The sequence below is a fragment of the Salarias fasciatus genome, chromosome 8, assembly GCF_902148845.1.
Source record: "Salarias fasciatus chromosome 8, fSalaFa1.1, whole genome shotgun sequence".
NCBI classification, from domain to species: Eukaryota; Metazoa; Chordata; class Actinopteri; order Blenniiformes; family Blenniidae; genus Salarias; species Salarias fasciatus.
The window spans coordinates 5,983,907-6,011,324 of NC_043752.1; the positions used below are offsets into that span (position 1 = coordinate 5,983,907).

At 45.8% G+C, this 27,418-nt stretch overlaps 4 protein-coding genes across 5 annotated transcripts in view; 3 read left to right on the top strand and 1 right to left on the bottom strand.

The window, feature by feature from the left end:
• Positions 1-538: 538 nt before the first annotated feature.
• On the top strand, positions 539-2,314 carry LOC115393499 (nicotinate-nucleotide pyrophosphorylase [carboxylating]). Its single transcript, XM_030098504.1, has 5 exons — positions 539-657; positions 879-1,132; positions 1,461-1,771; positions 1,842-1,973; positions 2,049-2,314. Exons 2-5 carry the CDS (start codon positions 880-882, stop codon positions 2,277-2,279), a joined length of 927 nt encoding a protein of 308 aa, XP_029954364.1. The 5' UTR covers positions 539-657; position 879; the 3' UTR covers positions 2,280-2,314.
• A 4,401-nt stretch (positions 2,315-6,715) lies between these two features.
• Positions 6,716-7,583, top strand: LOC115393729 (probable peroxisomal membrane protein PEX13). The gene is made up of 3 exons (XM_030098839.1): positions 6,716-6,876; positions 6,953-7,014; positions 7,081-7,583. Exons 1-3 carry the CDS (start codon positions 6,854-6,856, stop codon positions 7,581-7,583), a joined length of 588 nt encoding a protein of 195 aa, XP_029954699.1. The 5' UTR covers positions 6,716-6,853.
• Positions 7,584-9,308: 1,725 nt separating this feature from the next.
• Positions 9,309-22,757, top strand: gsg1l2b (gsg1-like 2b). The gene is made up of 5 exons (XM_030098397.1): positions 9,309-9,648; positions 11,355-11,402; positions 14,597-14,749; positions 20,893-21,004; positions 22,451-22,757. Exons 1-5 carry the CDS (start codon positions 9,348-9,350, stop codon positions 22,749-22,751), a joined length of 915 nt encoding a protein of 304 aa, XP_029954257.1. The 5' UTR covers positions 9,309-9,347; the 3' UTR covers positions 22,752-22,757.
• The window catches only part of hs3st3l (heparan sulfate (glucosamine) 3-O-sulfotransferase 3-like), a 28,059-nt gene continuing 13,870 nt past the window's right edge, over positions 13,230-27,418 (bottom strand). Inside the window, exons 3-4 of one of the 2 annotated variants that reach the window (XR_003931948.1) lie at positions 26,202-26,974; positions 13,230-13,241 (exon numbers count right to left, since the gene is read on the bottom strand). Coding sequence is in view for 1 of the 2 variants with exons in the window: in XM_030098396.1 (XP_029954256.1) it covers positions 26,586-26,974 (389 nt within the window). In the remaining variant the exon portion in view is untranslated. Of the gene's footprint in view, positions 13,242-26,021; positions 26,975-27,418 lie in introns of those variants that run through there. The other variant, XM_030098396.1, reaches the window with a different exon arrangement.

Genomic DNA, 27,418 nt, shown 5'->3' on the forward strand with positions numbered 1-27,418 from the left:
AACTTCCTGGAACTCTCACACTGGATGGATGGATGGTTTCTTGGCAAACAGATGAGGCACATGGATGTCTGGGCTTCTTTGTTCTTTCATTGTCCAAAAGATCTCTTGTGGGAAAGAAGTTGAAGATTTGGAGGTAGACTGAGCTTGAATTTTGAAGTGAAGTTCAGTTTTAACCAGCAAACACATTCTGGTCATATGTTCATCTTGAGTATAAAAAATAACATTGTCATCAGCATAGAAGGAGCATCTCCATTTGTTTATTATGACTATTTTAATAATTGAATCCTAATGAGCCAGAAACAGAACCTTGAGTGACTTGGATGGAGGTTGTGATTGGCCCCTCCTCTCCTGAGCAGCTGTGATCTGGTAGCATTAACAGGAACATGTGATCCAGTTGCTCACATGAGGTGTTGCTTTGTTCTGTTTCTCTGTTTCATGCTGAGCTAACCTTCCAGGGTAATCCTCTCCGTTGTTCCAGTTCACACCAGCAGCACAGGCAGTCTGAGAGGAGTTTCACACGGCGAGGCCAACGATCAATGCAGCTTCTGTAAACATTCCAGCATGGACTGAGGGTCAAACTCCGGCTCCCAGTTCTCTGTGTTCAGCTCGCTCAGTCTGCAGCCGCTGAAGCACAGAGCAGGAGACCCTCTCATTCAAGTGAGTATTAACTTCATTCTCAATGTTGTGCAGATTGAACAGCACTAATTTGAAAGAAGAGCCTCTTTCTGTTGGGTTAGCGTGAGCACAAACCACTTCCTAAAACTGTGTTTGTGCCTCAGTGAGCCTGAAACATGAAGAAGAAATCCTTTTGCTGCCTGCTGTTGTTCCCATTTTCATGGCAGTTGAAGCAGTAAATGATCATTTTCCTGTGCTCCCAGCATGTCCTCACCCCAACACCTGGCGGCCCACTCGCTTCCCCGGCACGCCCTGACCCGGCTGGCTCAGGACTGGCTGGCCGAGGACACGCCCGGCTTGGACCCGGCGGGCGTGTGCGTGGGGTCGGCGGAGGTGGAGGCCCGGCTGCTGTGTAAGAGCCCCGGCACCGTGCTGGCAGGAAGCCCCTTCTTCACGGCCGTGTTCACCCAGGTGGGCTGCACCGTGGACTGGATCCACCGGGACGGGGACCGGATCGGTACGACCGACTGCTGCCCTGCAGCCTGACTTCAGACCCGAAAGAGTTCAGCTGCCAAGCAGCAGCTCGTCACTGATTAACATGTTCAAAACACATGAAGTGCTTTCAGTACATTTCCTGTGGTTCAGTGGCTGCGCCCATGTGGAGTGGGATGTCTGGGTATCGCTTCTCCATTTCTCCAAACAAAAGGGAGCCACAATGAAACTTGAAATATGTACTGAGCATTAAGTAGTGTGTGCCATAACTCTTGGTTTATATAGTGTACATGTGACTGTATATCACTGAAACATTTATATCTATGGAAACAGTAACTGGGGAGTGTTTCCAGGTCCAGACGCGATCACCCTGACCGCTGTGGTGCGAGGCCCGGCGAGGTGCCTCCTCCTCGGGGAGCGTCCGGCTCTGAACTGCCTGGCCCGGGCGTCCGGGATCGCCACCCGCTGCGCCCGGCTCCGGGCCGCGGCCAAAGCGGCGGGATGGCACGGAGAAGTGGCCGGCACGCGGAAGACCACTCCCGGCTTTCGGCTGGTGGAGAAGTACGCCATGCTGGTGGGCGGCGCGTCCACGCACAGGTATGACCTGAGCGGGATGGTGATGCTGAAAGACAACCACATCTGGGCGTCGGGGAGCATCTCGGAGGTGAGGAACTCACTAAAACAGCACCTCAGGCGAGGTAACAGAGAGTGAGGGCTGCGTCCTGTGGTCCCAGGCTGTGAGCGCGGCCCGCTCGGTGTGCGGCTTCAGCAGTAAGATCGAGGTGGAGTGCGGCTCCGCAGAGGAGGGCCGGGAGGCGGCCGGCGCCGGGGCCGACGTCGTGATGCTGGACAACCTCCAACCTCAGGTTCAGATCCTGACAGACGGCGCGCAGCAGCGCGGAATTGCCTGTTTCCACTGAGACTCTGTCCTCTGCCTGCAGGAGCTCCACGCCGCGGCGCGAACACTGAAAGACCAGTTCCCGGCGCTCCTCATCGAAGCCAGCGGCGGAGTGACTCCAGAAAACCTCGCCTTGTATTTCTCCCCACATGTTGACGTCGTTTCTCTGGGCTGCATCACGCAGGGATGTCCCGTCGCAGACTTCTCGCTCAAAATACAAAAATCAGGGGGTGACTCCAAACTTCTCATCTCAAATCAGACGTGCAAACAATGAACGAGTTCAGAAATAAAGCTGGGAGAGTTTCTCATTGGGACCTTGTGAGGGTTTGTGTTTTTATCCCGAAACATCAGCAGTTGATCACAGAACACCGAGAGAGAAATCCTGTCTCCACAAAATTATGTTCAGAAACAACTAAACTACATTTTCAGGTACGTTGCACTGGGGAACTGATTTTGTTCATCTGCAACAGATTTATTTTGTTTATCTATCATTACTTTCATCTAAAACCGATTTTATTTTCATGCTTTTCTTTGACTATGTTGATAGATAAGAATTACCCTGTATTTTCTCTCATTCTCTTTTGTGTAAATTCTTTATTGGATTTTTTTCAGTTACGTTTGTGGATTTCGTTGAATTCTTTTTCAACGTACTCTTGCCCTTAATTTAGATATGCGCACACACCTCACACACTGTATATTAGAGCTAATATTTTCCTCTTGATATAATCTAATGAACCTGGTTCTGTTGTTTTCAGCTGAAAAGAGCAGCTCTGACCGCGGTCTGCCACCTGGGATACACTGGGGTTGTGTTCATCTTTATTTAACTATGCTTCTTTTCCCATACGTTTTGGAAGATTTCACCCACTTTATCGTTTTTGAAATAGATTCTGACTTTCAGTTATATTGGAAACATGTATTGTTTGGTATTCATAGCAATGAACAGAAAAGGGCATGCAAATGTGTATCTTATTAATTATTTTAGGAAAATACCGTTTTCATAAGGCTAGATTCAGTAACACAAAACTGTCTTTTGTTGCTTTTGAAACCAAACAAAATATAGAAACTCCGCCTTTTGCTCTTTGAAGTGCGTCTGTTGAGGGAACAAAATGACCTTTTTTTTTGTGTTTTTCATGGATCCAAGACTGTGACTTTGAAACCAGAACATATGCCTCTTAAAAGGTTTATTTTCCAGGTGTGTGTTATTTATTGTAAACCTTTAGTCTATGTAGCACAATGCTAAAACAAGCCGTTGCTCCAATTTTTATGGATTCTGCAGCAAGCGATCCATTCGTCCTGAAAAGCAGATCCATCCAACGAATACAGTCTCTGAAATCGTCACATTGGTCAACATGAAGACACGAGCAAATGGCAGGAAGTCCACCCGGAGCTGCACCTGGATGGCTGCTGTTTTCGGCTGATCCGGACCCTACAGGCGCTTTGCGATGGGGTTCAGTGTCAGCACTGGAAGTTGCCGTCCGCAGTGAGATAAAGTACTTTTTTAAATCACAACTTTTCTTAAATCATTCTGTTTCCTTTTTTTTTTTTTTTTTTTTTTTTTTTTTTGGGAAGATTGCATGTTTTTGATAAGAATAAAAACATTTTTAGAGTGACTTATTGAAAGTTTCATTATTTGGCCACTCTTTCTCAATACATGTTGACATTTTATACACTCAAAATAAAATCTATTATTAAATAAGCAGCAATTCTCTGTTGTAGCGTTACAGTCCTGACAGAATATGATGACCTTGCAGAGGAAAGTCAGTATGACTGAAAATAATAAAAAGCTGATTATGAGACTGTATAACAGGCATTGTCCAACAGGAGGTACACAGCCTGGATGATGGCTGCAGTTAATTCAATGGTGCAAACCAGAGGCAAAATCACCGTATGTTCTGAAGAGATTCCGCATATTTAAAGTAAGGTCAGTCCACCTTAATGGTCAGTGTTGGTTCTCATCAAACAACAGCCTCGTTGTGCCTTGCAGTCATCTCAGTAGGGTGTGATCAATAATGGCTTAAATTAGATTGTTCTGATCAGTTTGGGTTTCTGGGACGGTCGACTCAGAATCTGGTACAAACAGCATGAAACTCAATGAAACAAACCAACAGCTCAAACTGGTGAAATTCCTCCAAACATTGTCCTGCTGCCGCTTCCATCAGGGAAACGTGTCCACTAGGTGGTGTGTGTCAAGGTGGCATCAACATAAGCACTGCCCAAGGCATCATTCTGTCTCACTTTGGTTGCCGTATGTATCTTTAAAGCATCGGACTGATGAATGTAGTCATGGAGATGCTCTGACTCTCACCACTGACCCCTGGCATTCATTTGCATGGTGATATTTGAGTCAGCCAGTAAATGTATTTGCCCGCTGACTGACCCATTCTTGGTTCGTTCTTCATGCGCGACAGTTCGAATATAAACAAGCGACAAAGCGATGCCTCTGATACCATGTCACCCAGACCTCACGCTTACCTCTCACCTGATCCGACTCCTGCAAACTGACGGAGATGAATCATCTCCAGCGTTTATCCCCCCGCCCCCGCATGTCCATCTTAACATATTTATGAACGCTGCACAAGACCGGAGTGATTTTTATTGAGAGACCTTACAAGGTCACCGGAAGCGTCGCAGGTAGTTCTACTCCGCTTGTCCTTGGTGAGGTTTTTTTTTTTTTCTTTGCTCAGTCTTTAGGGTAGAAAATGAACCGACCGGTCATGGCAGCGGCTGCACTCTCCAGGCGCGCCTCCACCTCCCTCCATCTGCTACAGGAGCCGTGTAGATCAACCTGAAGGTGATAAAGCGCCTGGGCCTGGATAGCATGAGAGATCAAACTGTGTGTGTGTGTGTGTGTGTGTGTGTGTGTGTGTGTGTGTGTGTGTGTGTGTGTGATGCCCATGCACTGTAGACACAGCAGCCCGGTATCGATCCTGCCCGGTCCCCGGCGGGACACACACTGTCGGATGCGATGGGAGGCCGAGGCTGCGCATACATCACTCATATTAATTATGATGATTACAGTTCGACTGAAAGAGGCTGAGATCGAAGGGCCGCATTGTATCGCCTCCAAGGGAACAGAAGCATGAAACTGCTGCACTGCTTTCTGTGTGTGTGTGTGGTGGGGTTGGTGTAGGTCAGAGGAAAAGGGTGGGGTGGGGGCGCTTGGCGAGGAGGAAAGAGTGATGACTTTTAATCTCGCGGGACAAACGGCAGCAGTTCTTTGACAGCCTTCTTCACACGTACCAATTTTCCTCTCCGGCATCCGGCGGCCTGTCGGTGGAGAAAATTACCAACAAGCAAGAAAACACAATCAGAGATACAGCATGTTAGCGACTGTGGACATTTCCGTCTGGATAGCAGCCCTTCACTCCCCCCTCCCTGTGACTGAAAGCTGTCCTGTCTCCCTCGCCGCCCCCGCCCCTCGGTAGTAATTGCGCGGCGGCGCTATCTGCCCGTTTGTGGCGGTGATAAAGTTTATGTCACCGGTGACTTTTTCTCCGGATTCACGGAGGAAGCTGCTTCAGAGGTCGCACCTCCACATATTTATGTAGGGGTTTTTGCAGCTGTTTGGCCTCAGATTGCAGAATCGAAGGAAAAGAAAATCCCTGAGGGGAGAGATATTTATTGATTTCGGTATATAATATCTACAGAGTGTGAAGAAAACATGGGGGGGGGGGGGGGGGGGGGGGGGTGAATTCCAAACCTACTTTATTTCCTCTGATTTTCAGAAAGAAAAGTTGAAAACACATTTTAGTATAGAATGTCGTGTGAATGTCGTGAAGATGAAGTGAAGTTATGCAAGCCGACTGTGAACAAAGACAGGAAGCTGCCTGGACAGGCCGAACACAGAGAGACACACACACATACACACTTCAGTTTATAATCAGATTAAATAAGCAATACTCACCAGATTTACATCTGTTATTCAAATCAGTTTTCCGGCTCCCCTCAACCTTTTCTCAGTGTCAGAGCAGTGTGGCCTCGACACAGTGGATCTGAAATTTAATTCAAAATATTCCATATCAGGGGTCATTTAGGTCATTTAGGGCTCGTTTCCAGGGAGCAAAAACGCCCATATGTGCCTTTTGCTTACATGTAAACAAAGGCACAAGTCACCAGAAATTTTTTAGCAGTTTTTTTTTCTTTTTTTTTAACAGCCTTATGATGGACTAGCGACCTCTCCCAGGTGTATCCTGCCTTTGCTCATAGTTAGCCGTTATCTGCACAGTTGCTATCCCTCCCGTCTTCCTTACGTCAGCATTAGTGAGAACTGTCACTATTTCACTAAATGACGATCAACCGCCTGAAACAAACAGCTTACCTCTCTAAAACCCGCCTGCTAGTCCAGCTGTATTGTTGTTGGTTTTTTTCACGATGTCAATCTGTCTCCATCAACAATAACGTCCAGAACAGATGATCTTCATCCACCAAACTGAAATGGTGACGTTCAGTTTGAAGTCATCCTCTGTCTCATGTTCTAATGTTTGGTTGAAAACTGGACTTTATGTTATTGAGAATTGCTGGATTCCATTGACTGGATTAGATCTGTAATGTGTAATCTGAATTTCTCATCATTACTAAAGTAGTGATGTGCTTGATTAAAGGTAATGGAAAGGTTTTTTTTTTCCAGGTGACTCTGTTTCAGTGCCTCCACTGGTTTCTGTGGCGGAGCAGCAGCAGCTGAGCTCAATGAGCCTAACGGAGGCGTCGTCAGCAGCTGCAGTATAAAAGACCGGAGCAGTGAGAACAGACACGGTGTGAACTGTCTATCTGCAGCCGTGAACGAACTGCTGCGATTTAACTTGCTGTAGCTGAACTTGTGCTGCTTTTTTCTCTGTGAGAGAGTCCAACATGGTGCTGAAGGTGGTTCTCAGGTGAGTCTCCCTCTCTGAATCTTCACCCCTCTGCTGGATGAGCTGCTGGTTTTACGGGACCCGGTTTCCTCTGCAGGCTCTCCTGGATTTGCCTGCTGCTCTGCGGCTCTGGGTTCAGCTACCCCTTCCCAACGAACGGTGAGAGAACATGAGAATGGTTCAGTTCTCGGCAGAGACTTCAGGCTCAATGTGTTGTGGCTTCAGTTCAAACAGGCACTGGTGGAGGCTCCACTGGAGGTGGAGACTCTGTACTGGGTACCTACTACGGTGGAGGCCCTAGTTACTTCTATGGGACTGGTGGAGCTGGATATGGCTCTACTGCAGGAGGTGGAGGTTCCGGTGGTAAAGGCTCCGGCTCCCGGGGTTCTGGCAGTGCGGGATCTGATACAGACGACAGTGCTGGTCCCGGATTCCCGGTGTTCCAGGCCTTTCCGTGGGGCCACAAGTTTCATGTGGTCCCTCAGGTCTTCAACCTGAACGACCTGACACTGCCGGAGTTCCTCGATAACCCCTGGGATGGCAACGACGTGCCGCTGGGGTCGGTGGACGTGCCTCTCGTGCCGCCCTCGTCCCACATCGTCCAGACCAGCAATGGATACCAGCGTGCCAGATCCGTCCTGGCCCACTCCAAGTACTCTCCCGACGACTGGGATGTGCTGCCGCTTCCTTCTGGAGAGGACGACGAATTCCCCATCAAGGGCCAATAGGTGCATCGAGGTGAGCAGTTTTTTTTGTGTGTAGTGGGAGAAATGGCTCATGACTAATGCTTGTTTTTCTGATACAGGTGGTGAGAAGATCTGGTCAAACAGCCAGGAACTTAACCACTGTTCAACTGCACCCAATAAACCTAAAATTTTACCCCTTAATGAGTGACACTATTTTCTAAAATAAAACTGAATATAGGAGGCAGTTTATGCTCTATTCAGGACTCTATCCAGCATGTGGTGTACCTCAAGGTTCTGTACTGGGTCCCTTTATATTAAGATTTGACCAAATCCCAGCATGTCTGTCATTGTGCTACTTGAGTCTCGGAATGCGGCTGAATTTGTTCCCATTTGTTGTCACTGAATAGAACTTACTCTGTTGGAGGCAATTAGAGTGATAATGAAACTCAAAAGTTAAAATGACATTTTGTACATGCACAAATGAGACTTTTTGCAAATTTGTGGCAATAAATCGGACTCCATTGCGGAACTTAATATTTGCTGGGTTCATTATATGGTGGCCTCGAGGAATGTGATCTGCAAACACCTGAGCTGGACATGGTATTAAAACTTAAATGCTGAATTTAGTCTCTGAGGAGCAGGTAGAACCAGAACAGCAACGGACACTACAGCAAGCTGTACGTAACAGGAAGTAACTGAGGTAAGATGGATGTCGGTGCCTCTGAGGGTAATGTGATTCTGTGCTGTTTCAAAATGTGGAGTCCATGTTTGAAGTCCCCCACTCCACCCCAAAACTGGACCACAAGTGTCGGCTTTCTTGAAGTACTTTATGTCAAGGTTACAGAAAGGAGATGAGGGAGCGCAAGGTGATGAGCAGTTTATTAAAAAAAAAAAATTTGAACATGAATTCACTAAAGTCGAAGTATTGCCAAAATAAAAACTGAAGGGCTGTTAAACATGCCAAAACACAATGAAAACAGGACAATTCAAAAGAAGCCTGACAGTTCTTTAGTTTTGTTTTCAAGAAAGCAAAAGCCTAAGAAAAGTAAATAAATCCACTCTATTGTTTCTGAAGCTGGAGAAACAAAAACACGTCAGGCAGAGTGAGAAGCAACCTTTAAAAGGCCTCATTTACTGGACAGAGTGGTGATCCAAGATCAGTTTTTTTCACTTAATTTAAAGGTACTTTTATTTTTTTAAAAATCTTAAACAAGCAAAAATTGTCATGATTTAAAATGCATTGTGTTAAAACAAATCCCTTCATCTGTCTGAAAGTGAATTTATCTTAAATCAAGTGGAGTGAGACATTTTGACTGAAAATAGGTCTATAAACGGTGTCCTCAAGCGGCCGCGGACGGCCTGGCGGAGGACATTTCAGGGCGAAGTCAAATCCGTCAACATCATCTGGTCAGATGTCACTGGGTTACCGCCGAACAACAACCTGGGAAGAGATTGACCGATTTATGATCCGGACTGAGCTGATCCCGCTGACCGGACTGAACCTCCGTCGCTGCTCCTGTTTCGGACCGCGGGCCACATGTTTGACACATGCTGTTATGGTGAGAGAGAGAGCGAGAGAGAGCGAGAGAGGTGGGGAGTGGGAGGAGGGAAAGCTACAAAATAAGAGCGGGCTGCAGCGGAGGAGCAGACGCCAGAGGCGCGCACTGGGAGCCGGACGCGCCGCGTTAATTAGCCGCGGACACGTTAACGGGAATAACCGGATTATGAGGATCTGAAAAGTGCTCGGAAACGCCGGGTTCTCCTCCAAGTCGAGCCGTCCCTCGCCTCCATTCCCGTCCCTCCGCCATGGGGATCGACCGGCGGCGGAGAGCGTCTCTGGCTCTCACCTTGAACTTCCTCGCGCTGTTCCTGGCCGTGTCGGCGCTCACCACCAGCTACTGGTGCGAGGGCACGCGCAAGGTGGTGAAGCCGTTCTGCACCGGCCCGGTCACCACCAAGCAGTCGTTCTGCATCAGGTTCAACAGCTCCAACATCAACGACACGCGCCTGGTGCAGTACATCTGGGAGACCGGCGAGGACAAGTACGTGATGAGGAAGTTCCACACCGGCATCTGGTTCTCCTGCGAGCAGAACCTCAACATGACCGGTGAGTTCCACATGGTTTGGGGTGTTTTTTTTTTTTTTTAATCTCCCACCTGCTCTCTGCTGCCGGTGCTGCCGGTGGCACCGGAGCGCAGCGGTGCGCACAGACGTGCGTCACGGAGAGACGCGCAGCGGAATCCATCCAAACAAACCCAACACGTTTCACTGAACTTCACTGCGAATCACGACGGATTCCGTCAGGAATGTCATGAAGTCTTTATGAATGGAATCATCAAGTCTCAGTGATTTTACACTTCTTGTAGACTCACATCATGAATGACTAAAATAAGTAAATTTTTATTCTTATCAATAGTTTATTTTTTAACATTTCAGCTTTTATTTTCACGATTGCAGGACCGTGAACTAAAACATGTTTGGTTTTACTTTTGAATACATGTAGAGTCTTAAATTTGAATTTTCATATCATGTCGAGATTTTTTTAAATGGCATTTATTTGACATCTTTAGCAGGTTCAACAGTAACTTCATTTGGTATCTAAGGACATTTTTTGATTCTGCTCAATTCCAAAAAATCTATAGCAAAAATGTTTAATCTGCAGATTACATAAAATCACTATCATGAATATCCTCACTGTTTTTAATAGAATTAAATTCGTCTATTTTTAAAATATTCTTTGCAATTGAATTTCATTCATTTAGCATTTTAAAATCCTTGAACTATGTATTTGAAGTTTATTTAATTTCCAATTTTTTATGATTTGTGAAATTCTTGCATTTAATTTTACAGACACTTTAAAGTAATTATTTTTGTTTTGTTTTTTATTGTTGATCAAATTCGTCATTTTGTGTAGTATTAGTAGAAGTAGTTGTAAAAACTCAGAATTTACACTTAAAAGCAGTCAAATCAAGTTCAAACAACATTTCAGAACATTTTCTACCTTTTTTGGAATGAACTTCTCTTACCCTTCATGTTATCTGATTTATCTGTTGTATCATGATAAAAATGGTTAAACCACACTATTAGATAAGTCTCACTGTGTTTATTGTTCAAACATGAAGAACTTCTCCAAAGAAAAATCAAATCGGCAAAATCTCTCAATAAATATTCAACGATATGATTTTTTCATTCATATTTCAAAGCCAAAACCAGCCGACAAAACAATCTGTGTGCATATTACGAGGATTAGCGTAATCCTTTGGGGGGGATTGTAGCGCTTCTGTAAAATATGGAAAAATGAGAGGGATTACAGTCGTGCTGCACCTGCCACCAAGTGGCTGCTTCTACCTGCGTCCTTCACTCGGTGTGTGTGAGGGCAGGTTTCTGGGGCAGATCCAGGAAGGCAGCGGTCACCCTGCACAGTGAACGGGTTCGGCTCCGGGGACGCCGGTCTGGCTCTCCTGAAAGGCGCCGCTGTCCTGCAGTGACAGGAGAACTCCTGGGCTGACATGACGAGATGGAGGAGGAGGAGGAGGAGGAGGAGGAGCAGCAGCAGCAGAGCTTCATGCTGAACAAACAGTGAAGGAAATCCCTTTACAGACGGGATCAAATCATTTTTTTTTTAAATCACAGCATTATCTCAGCTCTGAAAGTCTACCTGTGAAATATGATGGAATGCAGATGAGCTCCTCCCCCACACCCAACACACACACACACACACACACAAACACACACACCCTTTATCTCCATGTTGCAGTGCTGGCTGCTGTCACCGACTGTCCATTAAAACGTCTCATTTATATTCTCCCACAGGTGAGAAATGCAGAAACTTCATCTACGTTGCACCGTCAAATGAAAGAGGTGAGTTCTTTCACAAGAAGTTATTTATTTATTTATGTATTTTTAATTTCATCTTTCATTTACTTGGAAATCCAAGATTTTTACATGGATCTCTCTTTTTTTTATAACATGGTAGTAGTCTTTCCAAAGCCCACATAACTATACAAAGCTGAACCTGGATAACTAACCCACGGTGGACTGGAGCTGGATATCCTCTGTCCTCAGTCAACATGTGGAGTGTCTGTTGTTTGCCCCAAATAATCTGCTTATCCTCAAGTGACATTCCTGAGAAGGAAATTAAGACGTGACGAAATACTGGTCAACACTTCCCGCCCAAGGTCGACCGTCTTGACCCTCTGATTACAATCTGGAGGGAAAACGGCACCAAGAGACTCCTCGCTCTAAAAACCATCTGGTATCAGTGGGACTGTCACCACAGTTTCTTGGCATTGTGTTCCTGCAAACAACGAGAAACTGTTGAAGAAAAATAAAATCAACCAACACAAGACCGCATTAAATAGTTTAGTTAAGACTTCAAAATTGTTTGGCTTGAGTGAACAAAGCATTGCATAAAATGAAAAGTAAGTGAATGAAAACCCTCTAGAAGCCTTTAGAAAGACTGTTAGCCGCCTGTTGTTTTTATGTCGATGATCCTCTTGTATTTTTGAGTCTTGATACCAGTGTCATTTTCTGACTCTTGAAGTTTTGGATGGTTCACCCGAGTGAGAGCCTGAGACCATGACACCTTTTTCAGCGTGTTTCAGCGTCCTCTCCAACCAGAATGTCCTGTTTTACTCCTCTATTTCTGCTCTTATCTATAGGAGGAAGCTTCTCTCATAATCTAGTGTATTAATCTGCCTTCTTAAACCACTAATCCAGTCACTTCTAATTCGGTGGAGTCTCTTCTTGCCAGCAACTTTCTCCTCATTTGGACATTAAAGCGTCTTTCAGCCACCAGGCCCTGCTGTCAAATGAGTCTTCAAGCCGTCTCGTGTTGGAAGGGAGTCAATAAGAAAGCTTAGGTTCCCTCCCTCAGGCGGATAAATGTTTCTTTTTCTAGTGTAATTAACACGTTTTAGCGAGAAATCGTTGTCGGCCGGCGAGGCCGCCGAGCGGCGGATGAACTAATCACTCGCACCGCGAGGCAGTAAGTGAGGTGGTGTTGTTGTAAATCAATCACTCAATGCAGTCTCATCCCACCTAATCAGCTCCCCCGGGCCTCGTCCTGCTCCGATACCTGATACCTGCCTCCCGTCTGCAGCCGGATCATCAGAATCAGCCCCCCCGCCTCCTCCACCCCCTACTTATTATTCAGAGGAGCGTTTGGCTCGTGTTACCTGATCATTTTGGAGAAGAAGAGTCTGTTACGATGACCTGACAAGACGGTTTCCCGGCTGGACGGAGGTCGTCTTTCAGTTCCTCTTGGTGCTTATTTTAATTTTTCGTAGAAAAACTTCAGAGCACAACAGAGAAGTTTAGAACAGCGTTTGTATGTAGGGATTCTCCAAAGCTCTTTAGCATGTAGCACTGTTTTCCTCAGAGGCACTTCCACAGGGGATTGGGTATAGGACAGCTATACGGCGAATACCCACTTATTTTTCAGTCACACCCTTCTCCAACGCTCAGTCGTGTTGCCTGTTTTTCTTCCCTAGGATGATGAAGCCATGTTTACCGTGCAGCCTGAGAGCCGATAAGCCAATCAGAGGCGGAGTAGGGCGGGGCATAACCAGGCAAACATTAACTGACTACACTGATCTTATGAGTATGTGGTAGATCCCTCTAACCTAATGTCCAATATACATAAACAGCAGTATGATGGAGATGAATCAGTGGTTTTACCTGAATGTAATCAAACAGCAACTCTTTGACGATGCTCTGTTGTTCACTGTCAGCAGGGTTTTTGTGAAGTTTTCCTATACCAACTACTGCCAGGTACTTCAGCAATGACCAGTTGCATCATATCTAGGAAAACAAGTCAACCTTAACACGTTTGTCCTCAAAGCATATTGTTCTTCCGTAGACCTCTTCAGTTTTCACCACAAACCCGTGAGTGGCTGTTCATTTGGACCCGATCCGACCCCCACCAGCTGTCGGGAACACCTCCTGGAGCCTCAAACGTGGTTTAATCTGCAGCTCAAAATAGACCCCGGCCAATGCACCATTTCTCCCCTTTCTGAGCAGTGTTTGTTGCTCTTAAGATGTGCATACTGTATATGTACCTGTGTATGTGCTTTTAAAGATTAGAAACAGTTGTTCTGCAGCTGGGCGCCTCAGACAGCACTTAACGCTGGACCAACGCGTTGCTTGATTTCACCATTTACCATGGGATTTGTTTCTGAAAGGAAAAAACATTGGGGGGGGGGGAAATATCCTTATCCGTTAATCCCGCCTACGCAACCACTGATTTTTTTCTTTTTTACAAACCAAACAATTGATCATGTGCATAAGTAAATCACTAAAATAATCCAAGATGTGGGCAGCAATTTTTGAGATGTGAAACCAGTCGACTGCTTCTCGTCTCAGAGCGGGAAAAAAACAAAACACAACTGATGGTTCTTTGGATGGCGATCTGTTAAAAGAACATCTTTTCCTGCAGGTTCAGCTGGAAGCCGCTCGTTTTGCCGACACCCCGAGGGCCTTAAATGTCCTCTGATAACGTTCTCTAATCCATTCCCACCTGTCTGCTCTTAATTTCGTTGGAGGAACTCGCACTGAAGTGTAGAATTCAATTAAGAGGCGGTTAAGAGAGACTTTCCCTGCGCTGATGGATGGAGCTCCGGTCATAATTCATGGAGGGATATTTCTGGTAGCGTTCGCTTTAGAACGCAGCTCGTGATTAATTAACAACACAATAACTTTGCCCTTGGGTGACGTACGGGGAATTACTCCTTCTTTTTTAAATCCAGTGGTATTTGGGTCGACCACGCACCCCCCCCCGCCCCCACCTGAGACTGGAGGTGTTGTGACTCCCCCCATGGCAGATCATGTACCCTTCCTCCATCTGTGAAGGGTAATGATATGGGTGATAAGGGTCACTGCTCCACCCTTCTTCCCCTTCCTTTTTACTCATTCCTGCCTTTACCTGTCCACCCCCCCCCCCCCCCCCCCCACTCCTCCCCCACCCCCTCCACCCTTCCATCACGCCCCCCAGCCATGAATAACATGAATAAGTCTGAGCCTTGTGTTTTTGCTATTCCTTCGCCGTCTTCCCGCAGGAGTGCTGTGGCTGTGCATCGTGGCCGAGTGCCTGTACATCCTCCTGCTGGCCACCGGGGGCATCCTCATGTCCATGGAGGTGTGTCACATCGGCAACGTCATCGACGGCCTCAAGCTCAACGCCTTCGCTGCCATTTTCACCGTGCTCTCAGGTCAGACTTCCTGTTTGCCGAGTGTGAAAGAAACGGTTCTGTGATCGTCATGTTTCCACAAAATTGTGGCTTTTTTTTTCCGATTCCTGATCAATAATCTCAAAGAAATGTGCAGCAGTTTGTCAGAGTGTGGCTGTGTCTACCCTGAAAGGCGTCTTCTTGTCATGCATCGCCGCCATCTTTGTTGAGGATGGCTCGTCTCTGGTAGGATTGAGGTGAAGAGCTTATTAAGCTGTGTTTTGATCAGAAGTTGCAACCTTTCCTGCTCACAAAGTCTTTCAAGTTGTAATTCCTGCTCTCTCAACAGTTCGAAATGGATGAAAATCAGCTGAAAATTCAGTGACTGTGATTATTTGACCTGTCTACCGCATGAGAAACGAAACATTGTGTCTTTGCTTCTTGTTTTAGTTGTTTTTTTTTTTTTTTTTTAGCTCATTTTCACCACCAGTCCCACAAAAGAAAGTCTTTATTCTATTAGCAGACCTTTCCCTACAATCAGGCTCATTAAACTTTGCTTTAATTCAGTCTTGCATCAGTGCGGGTAATAGCAGCTTCCGTTTTACTTCTTATTGGATCAGTTGAAAACTCTGATTTCTCTCATTTCCACTGAAAAGATACTGACTTATAAAAGACAAATGGAGCTCATCATTACAGGCTTTTTTTTTATTTTAGATACAGTGTGTTGTTTGGAGCCGCTGCTCCAGTTTCAGCTAAGTCTGTTTTTTTTTTTTTTAACAATGGAGTCCTCGTCTGCTGGCGTCCGTCCAGGCCGGTTACAGCCTCTCGGCCCCCAGAGAACCTTTCCGGCCAGTTTTGCAGCCCGCCCGCCTCTCGGCGGAGGAATTAGCGGTGACCTTCTCTCTAATCCACTCTGTGAAAGTGATCCCGACCACCGCACTCCGGGCGGCGAGTCGGCGACGACACGCTCGGCTCCGACCGGAGGAGGAGGGGACTCGGAGTGTTCTCTCAATGCGGGAAGAGTCTGAGGGATGAATGGGAACCCTGTGTGCCTCCGCCGGGTCCACACACACACACTTCAGCCACACTTCTTTGATGTTGGAAGTTAGTTACATGCTGCGCTGCACCTGCTTTATGGGGAATTTCTGGTGGCTTTTTCAATTCGCTCCTATCATGGAGCATGTAAATCCTTCCCCCCGTCTGCTGAATGGCGTCGCCTTTACAGTATCCAGCTCCAGGCCGGACCGCGTTCCCCCTCCAGTTTACAGCCGTATTAAAAAGCATCTCGTAAAGACAAAGATGTTCGCTCGGTTTACAAGCCGCGGGATTTCGACAGACGTCAGCGGGTTTCCAAAGAACCACTTCCCTTGATTTACCGAACAAAATGTGAGTTTTAGATGAAAAGAGTGCAGAGAAAGAAGTCGACATGCTCTGTGCCTGGTGATGGGAAAGTGAAGGGTTCAAATCCAGGACTGTTTGTGTGGAGCAGTGCAGTCAAACCCACTGAGTCCAGGAACCACGTACAGTACAGCAATTACTGCAGAAAATCACTACAATCTCAACATATATTTAATTTTATTGAAAACTTCTGGGATAAAATACAGTAACAAGGTTTTGCCAGATTGGAGCCTCTTGCAGGCCGATTTTGGCCCACTGGCCTTATGTTTTGACACCCCTGGAATAGAGTTTGCATCTTCTCTCTCTGCAGCAGCACCATTAAGCCCACAGCAGGAGGCCAAACCCGTGGTGTAGTGGTTCACTGAGCAGAAAGGATGTTTTCCTGGAACGTCCTGAGATGAGGGCTATGAGATCTGTTGTCGGTGCAGTAGCAGGGATGCAGATAATGGCCAATTATTGGAGAAAGGGAGGAAACCGACAAGAGGAAAGTGTTTCACTTAGCATCATTAGCACTTAACTCACAGCAAAGAGGCCGCCGGTTCAAATCTGTGTAGAGTTTCTGTGTTCTAACGGTGTCCATTTCTTCAATTAAAAAAAAAACTTTTTCTAAATATTTATAGATATATTTAAGACATAGGTGTCAAACATAAGGTCCGTGGGTCCAAACCGGGCACAACAGGCTCCAATCCAGGATCGGGTTCGGAATCATTGCTCCAGCAGACGGATGGAACAGTTAAGATTTCTGCTTTTTTTCGTCTTTTTCCCCATCTGAGTCGTTGGCATATGCGGGTTTTTGGTGAGGATCCGTCGATCGTCCTTCAGTCATCAGACTGGAGTGTCCTCGTCGCTCCGTCGTGAGCTGACAGATGTTGAACCCTCCTGCTCTCCCACCGCTGAAGCCTCCTCCAGCGTCGCCTCGCCCCCATCTTCACTTCACTCTCCGACTCGTCTGCGTGTTATTTATACGCCTCTCGTCTGTCTGAAAGGAGAGAGCTGCCGAACAGGGAGACGTGAAGCCTCCGAACGTCGCCTCCATCTACGTTTTCTTCATTTTTTTTCTGGGATCACCTGCTGCTTTGTGTCGTCCTTCGATTGCCGAGGCTCCGCCGCACCAGAACGCTTCAATGACAGGAGGTGTTTAAAAGTTGTTTCTGTTTTTAATGGGGAGAACAGATTGAGAGCGGCGTCGGTAATGAGGTCCAGACCAACAATACGGGACCAGATTAACCTTTATTACAGCTGTCAGTCAGACGACCATGATGAGATTCCATGAAGAGGATGTGCGTAGCGAGGAGCGTGAATGAGGAAGAGACCAAGAGACTGATTCAGTACCGACTGCGCCTGTTAAAGAAAGGAATAAAAAAATTGTTCAGGAAACCAAAGGCTGCTTCTTTAAGAGGCAAACAAACCCAGAGGCCATGGTTTTTACACTCTGCACTCCAGAGTCATGGGAAGGAAATAGAAGAGATATTGAACAAACAAGCATATCAGCACCATCAACACTTTTCAAGGATTAAGGAAAGAAAGTCTTATAGTCAAGAACAAATCTTTAATAATCAATATTCTCTGCATGAGAAGCTGCTGTCACACCGTTTAAAGGAGATAAAGATTGAGAATTGGTTTCGATTGAAGGTTCTTGGTTGGTCGCTTCACAGGAAGAAGTTGAAAACGTTTAGACCAAAATTTCCTTATTCTGTTGAAAAATGTTTAGAAGCCACATAACCATGAAACAATCACTACACAATAACTTCTGACTTTAAAAACTGGACAAGTAAAACAGTTTTCCCTCAGTTGCAGGAAAACTTGAGTTGACATTTAACAGGCTTTCTATAAAATCTAAAATACTGTTTCTTATGACAAGATTTCTACAAAGTTTGAAAATGAATTATCCAGCTTTATGCTGCTGTTTCTCTGAAATATTCACGATTGACACTTTTCCAGCGTTCAATGTCATGTTATGACCTTCAGTAATTCATTGCCATTTTCAATGTCCGTTTACACGACAACGGTGCTCGGAGTCATTGAAAACGCAACTTTTTGAAAACTCTTTGACTCCACCTCCATTTAAACTGAACTCTTTCTGAAATGCAGATACTGCACACGCGCTCCACGGCCGTAGTAAATCCTTCTCTCCGTTCACAACAATGAATAAAGTGTGTGTGCTCCATTAAAGTGAACATATACCACACCATCATCTGCATAAGTGGAGACTCATCTCTTACAAACGGATACCGATGCGAAGGAGCTTTGGTGTTTGTTTTGGTTTTATTACATAATGGAGGCACTATGAGATATTCAGAATAACTGCATCATTTTCAATCTTTCCGTCATTTCCATGTAAACAGACTTTGTTTTTAAAACGGGGGAAACTTTTCTGAAACTAAATCCAGGAACTTGGTTAATTCATGACTCCTGCTGCCCCCTGGTGGCCGGTGCTGTGTACCCAGTGCAGCCTCTTGCGTGTCTCTGGAGGAAATCAAAGAGTGGCGTTGACATTTATTGACTTTGTGCAGAATAATCCGACCTTGTGTGGGGAGAACACGCCTCGCTGCCACACGGCAGAACGTGCGGGGAGGCGGTGATTTGTTGGGCTCGTCCCGACACAAAGCCGCCTCTGATCTGCATGTCATTATGATAATGCCTCGCCGGGACATTTTTAGGAATAAACATGAGCATTGATAGGGATGAGATGGGACTTTTAGGTGTTTCCTGCTGGATCCGGTGCACTCATGTTCAATCTGGGGATTTGGGAGCTTATGCAGTAATCCGATTGGTTAGCTTCAAATGCTGTTTCTTTTTTTATTTATGTTCCTGCTGTATTCTGTGAGCGACGGGGAGTCCAATGTGAGGTGGAGCTGAGGATTCTTGACCTGGAAAAGTCAGACGCATAAGTGAGAAAAAGACAAAGGAGAAAGAATAGAAATGAAGCGATGTGAGGAAGGAGAAGAGGGAGTGGAATAAGAACAAGGAGCAGCTCTGATTGTGGAGGAAGCAGCTCTCTCGAGTTATCCAGACTCACTTGTTTCATCCTTTTTGTACAGACGACATCGTGAGAAATCACTGGATTCACCAAACATTGAAGGATTTTCTTCCTTCTCACCTCATATACAGCACCGAGTGTTTGTTATTTGACACCAGCTTCCTTTCTCTGCAGCTGGTCCTGATTGAGGATTTAAATTTCAGATGTGTTGTTCAATAAACAATCAGTTAAAACTCTTTTTCAGCAGTAAAATTCACTGTGAAATTTGGTGCAAGATAAATAAATGTAAACTTTGATTAAGACAACTTTATATAACCAGAACCCAAACTTTCACCTAAATCATAAACAGTCTCAATACAGCAGGATCTTTCTGAAACATATCGTAGAAGAAAATATTGAGAAAATAAACGGCATTGACATCCAGCTCATTATATATTCATCTATATGTAATGTTGTCACAAAACATCACCGTCCTTATTTGAAGCGAGCCAGTTCATTTCCATTTCCTGTAAGTCTCCTCCAGGGTTTCATCATTAGCGTCGTCAGAGCGACGTGCTGAAAAGCCTTCTCCCTCATTTAGGACGCGCAGTGCTCCCTTCCTCCGTTCTGTCATTGACTGCTTTTTGTCCTTACCTGCCAAACACAAACACTGCGCCTGCCATATTTCTGCCTCCGTGTCGGTCGGTCGTCGTGCCAGTCGATCCCATTTAGCCGAGAGCGGAGGGCCGTGATTCATGTGTTGGTGAATGACTCCTCCACAAGCTGAAATTTCAAGATTGATTCATCCAATCTCATAAACAAGAAATGAATAAAAAAAAATAAGTCTATGCGAGGTTGGACTCGGCCGGAGTTTCAGTAAATTTCCTCGCTCGCTCTTGTATGAGTGACGTCAACTTTCTGCAGCCAAAAACTGTAATTCAGACCGGAATGAGTCCGGGCAGACTCTCCGTCCAAACCGGCAGACTGCTCTTCTTTTACATCCCTCTCTCAATTTCATCTGCAGACATTTTTAACGGCGTCCTTCGGAGCCGGGTTGTCTGGTCGAATACGGCCAAAACATTTAGACCATCCGGACTCTGGAAGTCCTGCTGGAAGAATTCTAATCATTTACTGATGACAGAAAACATTTCCACATGCAAGAGAGTATGTTCAGACAGTGAGTACAAAACTCTCATCATAGGATTTGATTTCACAGTTTTCACCTCAGATATAAAGAAAAATGGACAAAACATGCATGATGAGTCATGATGTTGACGTTTACACATTTCAAGTGAAAAGGCGTCATTTTGTGTTTTCATTACAGAAAAGTTTTGCGTTTACACAGCAACTTTGAAAACAAAACTTTTCTGTTTTCACTTGTCATGGATGTGAATCTTGTTCCTGTTTAGATCTCCAACCTGGAGTTCGATTCCTCCAGAAGCCTGTCAGATAAACCCTGGGAGTCGTTAAAGGGGAACAAGATCAAATTAAAATTCGCCGATATGTGAGGGGGGTTTTGTTTGGAATTGTTATCCATTTAATTCATTTCAGAGATTTGAAGCCATCAGGCAGCTGGAGGAGCTGTAAATGACCTCTGAGTGGAACGACTCGAGAGCGTCTCCAGTCTGGCTGCAGACGCCCCAGATGATGGATTTCATTTTAACCGTCTCACTCCGCAGGATTCACTCTGCTCTGTGTCACAGCGGCGCCTCAGCTTCACCTTGAGCCACACTGCCACCAAGTGGCCTGTGAGGGGACGGGGACAGCGGCGTGTGTGTGAGTGTGTGTGTGTTCACCTCCTGATTGTTTCCTCCTCTGTGCCCATCAGGCCTGCTGGGCATGGTGGCCCACATGATGTTCACCACAGCCTTCCAGCTGACCGTCAGCCTGGGCCCAGAGGACTGGAAGCCTCAGACGTGGGACTACAGCTGGTCGTACATGTGAGTGAGCGCTTCAGAAAACAACAAAAGTCAGCGTTTCTGCTGTTGCTGTGTGAATGGACATGGTTTTTGAACGTTTTCTGAAACAAAATACGATGCATTTTCACTTGAAACGGGGATAAACAGGGTCTAAATCCTTGGTTTTGTTGTTTTGTAAAGCTCTGATGATGAAATACAAGGAAACAAATGATGACCTGGCTGAACCCGTCTTCAAACTTCCCTCTCTAGAAGTTAAAATAAACAGCGGGACTCAGACCTGTTGTCGGCAGCTGGAAGCAGAGGGCTCTGTTTGAATTCCTCCCAAATCTCAAAAACGAGGCCCGAAACGCTCCGAATCGCTATTTTATGGACAGATGAGAGGAAGACGGAAAGCGCTGACTGGCCCGTCTGGTATTGACCGAACAGCGGGGTGAAGTCAGGAGTGAACTCGCTCTCAATCGCCGGCTGCAAAAACAATCCCCTCGGTCTGACCGCGAACACTTTCATCCCGCGAACACAGAAAGACCCAGCGCTGCAAAATTCTCTTAAATGTCTCCCATGTTTTCTGTTAGAAGTGAACTTCAGGTGAATATACGCTGTCTTAAACAACCAGATAGTCTTTTCCCCGAGGTGCTTCATCAATACATCTTCTAAAGTCCAGCCGCTGGTGGATCAGACCCTGGACAGGTCGTAATACAGGCAGTTTAAAATCAGTAATCACCTTCAAATGCAGAGAAAATCCAAGCATTCACATACTGTTACATCTGGTGATAAAACTCATCAATCTCATCCAAGGGTTTTTATTGGAAGCAGAATAGTAAAAGTCCTACTTTTCGGATCTGACTGAGTTTCTGCTTTAGGGGAAAAGTCATGTGAAATTTTTTCTGACTTAAGTTGTTCAAAGCAGTTCAACACTTTTTCTACCCATGATATCATGATTATATGTAATCTAAAACCAATAGATTGTCAACAATTAGGATTAAATCAGCCTTTTATTGGAGTCAATGTAGGATTGTATGTTTGGCTGTGCAACATGAGATTATGCTGTTGAGCACTGTGACGATAATTAAGTGACTTTCTTTCAAATAGTAGCATTGATTCGTCGCTTTAAACAAATTAAATTCGTTTGAGTTTAAAACGCAACTATAATCAGGATTAATTGCACTTTTCTTTCATATTTTCCCTCCATTATACTGAATTTGTGGCACAATTGATCAGTTTAGTAGATGTTTTATAATACATTATATTTATTGCAATAATTACCACGATATACCATGTAACAGAGAGACTGACACACTCAACTGAACCACCAGGAGAAAACCCACCACAGGGAGAACATGCAAATTCCTCTCAGAGAGTCCAGTAAGACTCAAACCGGGGACTTTCTTGAGGAGTGCTATACAAGACAAGATGTTTTCAAAGAGGCTGAATCAGTGCTAACAGCCTCTCTGTGTCTCCCTCCTTCAGCTTGGCGTGGAGCTCCTTCACGGCCTGCATGGCGTCGTCGGTCACCACCATCAACCGCTACACCAAAACCATCCTGGAGTTTAAGCACAAGCGCAGGAACATTGAGAAGAACCTGAAGATCAAGCAGAAGCTGCTGGAGCTGGACTCCCCGGAGCAGGTGTGGGACATGTACATCAGCTCGGTGCCCAGCACGGCCGAGGAGCTGCTGGACCTGTCCTCCAACGGCCGCAAGCTCTCCAACGCCTCCATCTTCCTGGACCTCAACGACCTGCCCGACCCGCAGGGGGAGGAGTACTGCTAGAGGGAGGGGGGGGTGGGCGGAGCTTCGGAGCGCTCGGACGCCGTGAACGGACGTGAGACCACTGCTGAGACCTCCGAAACAAAGAGCCCACAAATAAAAAATCACTTTGGCTAACATATTAGCCTCACATGTAGCATCCAGAGAGCAAGATCAGCCGATTTAGAGAAAATATCTAGTTTTTTTGGTTAGTTTTTGCTCTATTATGGGCTTTACCAAGCATCCAGGAAGGCTAAAAATGGTCTTGAGGCAGATGTTTTACTTCATCCATCAAGACCATTTTAAACTGAGAGACTGAGACAATAGTCGTCTTTAGATAGGTGCAACAGGTAAAATTTTAGATTGTGAATTCTGGTCCTGTTTCAGGAACTATTCAATTTCAAAACTGGCCTGCCCTTCTGTTTTCACTTAGATGTCTATTTGCAGAGACACTAACAAAGTAAAGTGACCAGTTCAAGTTAATGCGTCACAGGAAGAGAAATGTAACGCTATCTAGCATTAGCGTTACCTCAACCGAGGCCAACTTTTAATTCTGAATGGATTTCAACGTCTGGATGGAGTTTTACTCGCCTCCAGAGGTGAACGACAACAAGATGCAAAGCAGAAAGTCCCGAGGTCCTGCGGGCGGTGAGACGGACACCCTCTGCTGGGAAATCTCTGTCTGCAGACTATTTATTCCAGGGTCAGAGTTCTCCCTGGTGGTCTAGGCCTCGTTCAGCGGGACTGTGCGTCCTGACAAACTGTCGGAACTTCAGCAGTAGTTTGAAGGAAATGGCGAAGAGTTCAAGGCGTTCATTCAGCTTCCAAATTCCCAAGAAACCGAGGAAGAAAGTGAGCATTTCAGAGGTCTTACCTCACTCTTTCCATGACTATTTCTGTTTTCTGACTCTAAAAGTTCTTATGGAGTCCAGACAGAGAGGAGACGGGGATGTTCTGCTGTTCTGTGTTTACAGGATCTTGTGCAAGTACTTTCTTTCTAATAGGGCTATGATGAGTAGACATTCTGCTGAGTATATACAATAATTTTGACACTTTCTCGAGGTCCAAGTAGTTAGTTTTGGTGAAACATGTTCCACAGAGTTCCCAGCAGTGGTCTCAGTTGTTTGCAGGATCGAGAACAGAGGTCTGAAACTCAGATGAGCGATATGCAGTTATTTCTTAAAATGTGTCCTACGATTGCAAATACTGTTTAATGATACACAACTACAAACAGCAGGCACAGATCTGTCTCTTCATTCTGATAAATCCGATAGAATGATCTCTTTAGAACTGTCAGGTACATGGATATTTAAATGAGTTTGAGTTTGAGACCTCTGGTCCAAGTTAATGTCTTTTATCTGATTGTGTTTACATTGATATTTGTGTCCTGGGTTGGATGTGTGAGACACGAGTTTTCCAGGTTTACATTTGTTCCTGGTTCAGAGTAATGAATGAAATGAGGGTAGGACACGTGCATTTGCTCCATGTAAACACAGTCTTCTGCTGAACCACATGGCGTCAGCATGTTAGGCATGACTGGCTGTAAACATAAAGTATACCTCCGAGAGCAGAAGTGTATCGTGAAGAGAACGAGCAAACGAGAAGATCACGCCTTCATCAAGACTGTGCAAGGCACACTAAAGGACGACACTTCAAACTGATGGTGGAATACTGCAGATACTGTGAACCCGACTGATTGGAAATGACGAGACCTTCAAGAAAGACCGTGAGAAAAAAGAATGAACGGAATTGTCCCCCGCTGTACGACTGATGCAAATCCTCATTTTAACAGTTTAATTCCTTCATGAAACCAACAACCTGCACTGCCCTCTTCTGGATTTATCGATTAACAACAATGGCAACGTTTGAATCGCATCTACACGCATAAAGCAAATCTGGGCCTTGAGCATGAGTCGAGGTGAATCGACACACTGCCTCCCAGCCGACACGGGAACAAGGAAGTGTTCAGCAGACCCCGGACTGACTGATGTAGAAGGATTGTAGTGACACAAGGTGGACCTGACACATTTTGCTCCTTCACCCACAGAGGACGGCTCCACGGGTGGAGGAAGCCGACAGGCCACACTGAGTGCCTTTACCACCAGCAGCATGCCTCGGATCACACACACCGCATGCTCTGTGCTCAACGCATTTTTAAACCAGGGGCGACAGTGTTTCTCCTCATAACAACTGTTTTTAGGAAGAGAAACCCGCAGCTGTCTGTGCAAACTGCCAAAAAAACCGTCCAGCCGGAGAAGAGCGCCTGGGTGCTTCTCTGGGTTTGAGGGGAGACGAACCGAGACCAGGATTGTTGTTATTTAAGTGCATTTCAAGACATCTGTGTGTATTTTCTTTATATGTTGAGTTCAAGGTGAAATGTAACATTCACAACCTTCCGATTTAATCTGCCGAGTTTCACTTCTGTTCAATGACCCTGGGGTGGAGGATCCGCCGAAGCATGGATTGTAACGTCTTTATGTCTGTGGCACTTTTTAATGTAGTGTTCCTGAGTTACATTTTTGTGAAAAATTATTTGCAACATAATATATTGAAACGTTTCTAAGAGAATATTTAATTTAAAAGGAATATATCATAATAAAGAACTTTCTTTGTACCTTGCGCAGTTCCTTCTGTTGTCCAGCAGGTGGCAGTGTTGCCTATGTATTTTTTAATGAGCACTCCAACACACACACACACACACATACAGGGACTGTTTTATTGGATCATAATTTTCAACAAAACCAAAATGCAAGGATGTCATGACATGAAAGTCATTATTCACATTATCACAGGTTCTTTGCGTCGGCACGGCCCTGCGTCTCTCACGTAAACAGATCTGCCAAAGCAATCGCACCAATGTGCTCACATTCCACATAAATCCGACCTTTTCGCATTAAGGCTCGGCGAGAGCTTCGAGCAACGGCGAACGATGAGCGAGAACAACCGAAGGAAAGAAATGCTTGAAAATATGTCTTCTCGAACTAGTGCAAATCCATGCAAACCGAAACGTGACAACCCTGTAAGCAAGAAAGCTTCATTCACCCACAGGAAGTGGCCTCTGATAGGCGGAGGCCGTCCCCGCCGCCCTCTCTGCGTTGATCTCACCTCGTCCTGGAGGAGGCCGGCTCAGCAGCGATCCACGCCAGTTTCCCCTACATCCATTTAACCACATTCATTATTCAGGAATACAAAACCACTCAGTCAAATCTGAGCTCGTACAAAGATTTGCCCGCTCGCCCCTTGGCTGCTCTCCACATAAAAGATTCATCTGCCCGTTTTTTTTTTTCCCCCCCCCCTGCTCGGAGGACAGTGCTCAATATGTATGCGTTGATTGCCCTTAAATTCTTAACCACTTAGAAAGGACAGCGAAGGGGAAAGTCGTGGAAATCTGAGGGCGTGAAGATGTTACTTGAGTTCCTTGTGCCACTACAGACTACTGAGTGTCAGGATTAACCCCCCTCCACACACACACACACACACACACGCTCACACACACTAAAAGCTACACAGCTGCGATATACAGCAACCACGTACTTAAGAGCACCTTTTGCACAGAGAATGGTTTGTTTACCCGTCCGGACTGAACACCTACGATATACAAAAAAAGGACGCGACTGTCTTTCAAACACTTGAAACGAGATGATTGATGGTTGGAGTTGAACGTATTGACACTGGAGTTTCATTACCAAGTCTCTGGGACGCCGCTCGGCTGCTCAGAAAGCAGATAATTGGTTCTCTTTTGTGCGCTCTGAGCCGCTGCATCTGTCTCAATCAGACGGCGCATTTGCACAGGCTTCTGCCCAAAGCCGAGCCAAGAGAAGACGAAAAAAAATCCTCCCGTTCCACACGATTAAAGGGTCACTGCCATCCGAAGTTCTGTCCCGCCATCTGATAGAAGCGCTGGTTGTGAGGCTTGTAGAATTCTCTGAGTTTCTGCATCACGTCGGGGTCGATGGAGGCGTGCGTCCTCCCTTTCGTTTTCCCCAGGCAGTGGGGTTTGCTGCTGCCCTCCGGCTTCTTCAGGCAGGGGAAGCCCTTCGTCTTGTTGAAGTAGAAGTGCTTGTCGGTGACGATCCTCTGGAGGCCCAGAAAGTCCTGGACTTTGCCCAGTTCCCCGGCCGGGTCGGAGATGAGGCGCTCGCCGCTGACCAGATGGATCTGAGTCCTGGGGAACCAGGCCAGCCACCGCTCCATGTGCTGGGCGTACAGGCCAATCCACAGGGGGCTCCACAGGGAGTCGATCTGACCTGGAGGCAAAGATAGAGAAGGTTTGTGATTCACATCCTCCTGAACAGCGGCTGGCTGCCAACACAGCACGGTTACTCACACATGAGTACTGTTGAATATTTCTCTTGAAACAGCATTTTACCTTCAGCTCTATCATTGAGCTTAACTCTAAAGCTTTCTTGATAACGAAACAAAGTCTTTTTCGTCTTCTGAAGAGGACTTAGGTCCTGTTTACACAACCCCCAGAAACGGTCGAAAGCTAAAAACGATGTAGAGTTTTGGTCTAGTTTAGAGAGTCTGGGTCTGTTTTGAAGAGCCTGAGTCCAGTCTGAAGCCACTTCATCAATCAGCCATTACATTATGGCCATCTGTCTAATGATGGTTAAGTATCAGTTTTGCTCCAAAAACACAACATTACCTATCAGAGAATGAATAATATTAGTTCTCTGAAGGTGCATTGAGGA